At 50.7% G+C, this 6000-nt stretch overlaps 1 protein-coding gene across 4 annotated transcripts in view; it reads left to right on the top strand.

Moving 5' to 3' along the window:
* Positions 1 to 3107: 3107 nt before the first annotated feature.
* The window catches only part of FRAS1 (Fraser extracellular matrix complex subunit 1), a 167370-nt gene continuing 164477 nt past the window's right edge, over positions 3108 to 6000 (top strand). For all 4 annotated transcript variants that reach the window (XR_010071148.1, XM_063335505.1, XM_063335507.1 and 1 more), the window contains exon 1: positions 3108 to 3349. Coding sequence is in view for 3 of the 4 variants with exons in the window: in XM_063335505.1 (XP_063191575.1) it covers positions 3289 to 3349 (61 nt within the window). In the remaining variant the exon portion in view is untranslated. The remainder of the gene's footprint in view (positions 3350 to 6000) is intronic.

Here is a 6000-nt window from a genome sequence, read left to right as displayed (position 1 = left end):
ACTCAGAACAGAAATGCTGCTTTTGTATTGAATTAGTAGGAGCTTAAAAAAAGAATCCGAAGGACAAGCATTTATAAAACTTTGAATTTCTGAAACTGTGTGGGAGGCCTTAGTGCAAAACTTCAGAAATATCTTCTTTCAAGTGCATATTTTCTTTTCCAGAGGGAAAAGCTCTTCATTCATATTGTGGAATGGGTAAATTTCCACAATTATGTAAATTAGGGATCTTGAGTTCTTCTGACTTTAACAGCTTCTTTGGAACAGTGTTAATATTCATTTAAGTCGCTTCCACGGTCACCTCAAATGATTTAAAACCTGTAGCACCATCTGCCTTGATAGATAGCGGCGAAATACCTGTTCTCTGCAGGTAGAAAATCTACTTTTTCAGGTCTGGTGAGACCAGAATGGTGTAAATTCTAAACAAGGAGCGTTTTGCTTCTCTGTGTGGGTACATTGGTGAGGCAGGAAGGAAATGATTTCAACTTTAGCTTTTCTCCTGTGTTCCACCAGGACTTGCGTTATGGTCTGAAATAGCTGTGTGTAGGAATGGATTCCCTCGGGGATCACGTACCTTCTATTGCTCCACTTGAATCCTTCTCTTCTTCCCTGCTGGCTATTAACACACGCCTAAAGGAGCTGCCTTGGTTGGCTTCGAGGTCTCCTCAACTTCCTTCTTAAATCCTTTGGTTTCTTGGTAGTAGGGCCAAGGAGGACACAGCACGGAGGCAAAAGCATCACAGCAGAAGGGCTGGACCTGGTGGGCATAGGCGAGAGCTGGGATTGGGAAGGTAGGAGAAATAGGGAGGGGGAAGCAGCAGCTGAACAAGGGAAACAAACTGTCAAAGCCTAGAGAATAGTAGCAGAAAGATGGACAGCAACCCAAATTAGTCAAAAAATGTGCAGATAAGCAGTTAGCTTGGTGGCTTCCTTCTCCGTGTGCATCTTCCCCCTGGGAAAAAAAAGGTGGAGGGATAGCGAAATAGACCGGATGCAACTGAGCTCAGCAATGAAAAATACACCTGAAAGGAAAAGACCAAGGAAACTGACTCCCAAGTACAGCTGCTGTGAAATAATGGCTTATTTCTGTCTATTTCTTTCTATCTTGAGTAGTAGGGAAGGACCTGTCTTGCTTCTGTTAATGCCTTGGTAAGAATCACGATCTCACCGAGCGTGTGAGCAGGTGATAAATTTTTGTTTCAGCTGTTATGTGGAGTGGTGTCAATCAAAAATCCCTTATTTTCCTGGATTATGCTGCCTCTTGGAGCTTTTCTCCTGCGCTGCCTGAAACGCTCGGATGTCGGAGGCTGCATTTCTGCATCTCTTCGGGTGATCCGAAGCAAAGAGCCAGACTGCTCCGCAGCCATAATTTGACAGGAGCTGTGCAATTTGACAAGGTGGGTTTTATGGCAAGAAAATATTGGCAGCGTTGTCTTCGTTTGCCTTGGTTTTACCGGTAATTAACAGAAAGTGAGGACAGGGGGCAACCAGAGGTGTTCCACCGAGTGGCCGCTTTGTTGAACGTGCACCTGGTCTCTACGTGGCAGGCATCTCTTGGATTTTACACATCTGTTAAGTTAATGAGCCCTGTATGTGCCTGGCTCTTCTTACTAGGAAATACTTGAATTAGACAAAATTATTTGTTTGGTTAGTGTTTGTGTGTGCAGTGGTAGTAATTACGTCTCTGTCTGCTCCTATTTTTACAAAAACTACCTCCTGATAATAGTTAATGAGTAATAACTCGGTGAAGCACTGAGAAACCCATCATGCAAATTGCTGTTTGGATCTTGGACCGGTGCCACGCTGTACGTTTCACTTCGCACATTTGTTGCAGGAATTGCGGTACAGTAATTAATGGCATACAATCCTGGGGGGAAAAAAAAAATGACCTCCAACTCGGAGTTCGAGATGGTAGTGTTCATTTGAAAGTGAATCAAAATTGAACAGATTGAATTACTATGAGGAATTACTATTAAATTTAGCTGGTATAGTTGCGTTTAATCAGATAGGCTTTGTTTAAAGCAGGCGAGAAAAGGCGGCTGCAGAATTCCGGCTTTGTACGACTGACTGACTGCTCTATGATAATTGGGATACCGCTGTGAAGCAGGTACGTTGCAATTAGCTGAAAAAGATTATTTCTTTCATAGACTGGTAAAAGTAGAATCACTTTTCTAGCTCATGTCAGTTCTAGGTTTTTGCACGTAGCAGTTCAATGGCTGTGACTTTGTGACTTGTGGCTGGTTTTCTTTATCCCGTCACTGAAAAAGAACCCGACTCTGATATTGCGGAAGCACATGGAAAAGTCGGCTCTGGTATCTTCTGGTGAGCGTGCAGAGCTGGAGGTGTGAAATTAGGATGTTTTTTACCGACCGTCCGGGAGCTGGCGAGTGCCATGGGTACTGTGTGTGTAGGGAAGAGCCTTGGGAAAGAAAATGTTAGAATGGGAAGTGGCGAGCTTGGGCTTTGGTAGTTTATTTTCTTAGTTTGTGTGCTCTCTCGGTGATTGCTGATGCTCGGGTCTCCCTTGATAGAGGATATCTATAGATAGAGGAAATCTATACAATGGGTGAGGAGCGCAGGAACTGAAACTGAAGGGAGAAATTGAAAGATTCTTTCAATGTGGACCTGTGTGAGGAGAAAACAGTCCTCCTAGTAAACAAACCATGCCCCATTGATATTATTTTTTTTTTTATATAATCCTGCACACAAAAGCGAGATCCAAACATAACTACCGAAAAGCTTCAAAACCCCTAGAGAGGATGACTTCTCCGTTCCAGCCCCTCATTTGTGACCGGGATAAATCCCCCTCCCGCAGCTCCCTGGGCTGGGAGACCCTCTTGGGGTTGGAGCCCTGCAGGGTTTTCCCGACGCCGTCGCCTTTTCGCCCCAATCGGGGGACAAACGGGGAAGCTGTCACTGCTGCGGGCGGGACGGGCTGCGGATTTACCGGGGAGGAGGAGGAGGAGGGAGAGCCTTCCCCCGCCGACCCGAGGGGCACGGCCGGGCAGGGCCGCTCGCCTTCGCCCCCCGCCGAGGGAGGAGGAGGAGGAGGAGGAAGCGGGAGGGGGGGGAGCGCTGCCCGAGGCGGGGCCGGGCGGGGCGGAGGGGAGGGGAAGGGCGGGTTACGGCGCATTTCTTGCGGGGGCCGCCGCCGCCGCTTTGTCTGCGGGGGGAAAGTTTGGCGAGGAGAGGCGAAGCGCTGCCCCGGCACCTGCCGAAGGGGCGGCGGGGCCACCCCGCCGCCGCCATCCCCTTCCTTCCCTCTCGTCCCCTGCAGCCGGCGGCGGGGCCATGGGCGCTCGGGCGACGCTGTGCCTCCTCAGCGCGGCGCTGGCGGCCGCCGCTGCCTCAGGTGAGTCGTTCTCCGGTCCCGCGGGCGGTGGGTGCCCTGAGCTCTCCCACGCTGAGGAGGGATCCCCCCCCCTTCTCCCCGGGGAGGTTTGGGGGCATCTTTCCCTCCCTTCTCCCCGGCCCGGGCGGGGGTCCGCTTCCCGCCCCCCGCCATTTTGGCGGCCTCTCCGCAGGCGGGGCGAAGCCGTGCCCGGTGCCTTCCCGCGTCTGTCCGCCGGCTCATCCCGCTCGGTGGTGGTGGGGTGCCCGCTAAACGGCTGAGGGCTGGCGGGCGGGAAGCGGCGGGGGTGGAGGACCGTGTCCCGCTTCGAGCGTACGGGGCCGGGGGGTGCCGCCGGTCGTCGGGCTGGGGCTGCGGGGCTTCCCCCTCGCGCTCGGCGCCCTTTCCTGAGGGCGAGGAGGCGGCCCAGGACAGCGGTAAATTCCCTGCCGAGCCGAAGGAGCGGGGTTACCCAAAAAGGGTTTTGTGGATTTTAGTTGTCCAAACCCACAGAAAGAGCCCGGGTGTGAGCTGGGTCAGTCAGCGGCGGGGCTCGGGGCAGAGCCACCCCCTCAGGGCTGTCGCCGGGGCTCGGGGCAGAGCCACCCCCTCAGGGCTGTCGCCGGGGCTCGGGGCAGAGCCAGGCTGTCCCCGCACACCCTCCACGGGTGTTGGTGGCGGTGGTGAGGGCTCAGTCGCTTGCCCAGGGGGCTCGGAAGGGCTATGGTGTGCACTGGTCGTCTGCCGCCCTGGGCGGCTGTGACAGGAGCTGTGGGGAGTCGGTACCAGTCACCCACTCAGCCTTGTTTTGGGAGAAGAGGGCTGACCTGCGCTTGGCGTGTGTGGATGTTGCTCTGAGAGCGCCTCAGCAAGTGTTGAGCGTTGGTTTCTTCTGTCCTTAAAAAAAGCCTTCAGGACAGACTTGTAAAAAGCGCAAGGTTACGATCTTGCGATGCTGGCAGGCAGTAGAGTTACTGATGTTTTAAGTTTGGGAGTGCAGTGTGGCTGCATTTGTGCCCTTAGGTTGTTTTCCCGCTTTTCCTTTGGCCGCGAGACTGCAGGTTGTTGGTTTCCAAAGTGGCGGACTCCCTGAGTGCAGCTCCCGCCGCAGTCCCACCGCTGTGATTCCCATTCGTTAAGGGAGTTGTCTTAGTGAGTAACAGTACTTAAAAGTAGCTATGCGTGTGTGAGCTGAGGAGCTGTTAGATAGGAATTTGGGATATTAACTTTTGAGGCAGTGCTCTGGGAGACTTCTAAAAAAAAAAACCCACCCCAAGCCAGAAAACTACCCTGCTAACCTCCTGCATCCAAAACGCCCAACAAGAAAATCCGAAGGCAGAAAGTTCGGGGATTTCTTCCCAAGTGTCTTCAGTATGTGAAAGGCAATAGGATCATTTGAGGGAAACCCTTTCAGGTGAGCTTTGCAAACAGTCGTTAATCACACTGGTGACTTGGAGTTGCATGCAAAGCCCGGGCGCTGTAACAAAGGGCGACGTTGCTTAACCTGCGTGTCATGTCGTGGGCTCGCTCACAATTGGGAGTAAAAAGATAGCTAAAAGGTAATTGTAACTAAGGATTTTCAAAGTCCTGTAAAGATGGGTTATATCGTAGTTATCCCCCTCGATAACTTGTGAGGGAGTGAGAAATGTCTTAGGTTTAATGGGGAGGAAGAATCAGACTTTCTGTGTTTGCTTTCCAGTCCTGCATGGGCCGGGGTGAGCCTGTCTCTACAGAGTGCAGTGGGGGGAGCTGAGAGAGAAGTTTTTGAAGGTCTGTCTCATTCCTGCTGTTGCCTGCCTGGGCTGTTTGAGGCCTTGGTCCTTACTCTGTGCTCTGGCCCTGCAGAGGACAAGCTCTTTGGCACATGACTGCTCTTTCACAATGTGTTTGTAGTGCCTGGCACAAAGGGCCCTAGATGTAATTACAGCCTCTTGAAGCAAAAGTAGGAAATAACGATTCATTTTTTTCTTTTTTTTTTTTTTATAGTTTCCCGCTGTCTCTTTGAGGTTTTCAAATCCTCAGTGGGGGCTCTGATACCATATTCCACGTTTCAGTGTATCAAACCATTGCTACGTTGGTACTTTTACGGAATTGTAGGTGTCAGTGAGCAAAAAAGAAAGGGCAGCCAGCACATTTTTTAAGAGTAAAACAGTCCAGTTGTGCTGGTTTTAACTAACTGGTATTAAGTTTGGTTTTTCTTTTTTCTTCCCCACATGCCTTCCAACAGTATGTGACCTTGTATTTTGCACTGAGTTTTGAGGTGCAGCTGGATGATGAACCTTGAAATTATCTATTGCCAGAAGAAGAGTGTGGGGGACAAGAGAGCTATGGGGGAGTAGGAAGATAATTGGTATTTGAAAATCAGTGCAGTAACCTGAAGTTGAGGTATGGTGAAGTGTTTCAGTTTGTTGGTTTTTTTTTTTTCTGTAAACACAAATTGCTATGGAAGTCAAGTAAATAAATGAACAGGTAATTGCTGAGACTCTGAGTCTTAGTTGCATTCGAGTAACTTGGCACCGCCATGAATGTGCAGAGCTTGCCAGTCAGATGTGAAGTGGTTAATCGTAGGGTTCGTGAGGTGGCGGGGGGATACTATGCAGATGTGGGAGTGAAACCCCGTGTTTCAGCATGTTAGTCCTCTTTGGTGCTCAGTCTGTGCATGCGATGGGTAG

The sequence above is a fragment of the Chroicocephalus ridibundus genome, chromosome 5 (genome assembly GCF_963924245.1).
Source record: "Chroicocephalus ridibundus chromosome 5, bChrRid1.1, whole genome shotgun sequence".
Taxonomy (NCBI): Eukaryota; Metazoa; Chordata; class Aves; order Charadriiformes; family Laridae; genus Chroicocephalus; species Chroicocephalus ridibundus.
This window is presented reverse-complemented; position numbering and strand designations above follow the sequence as displayed.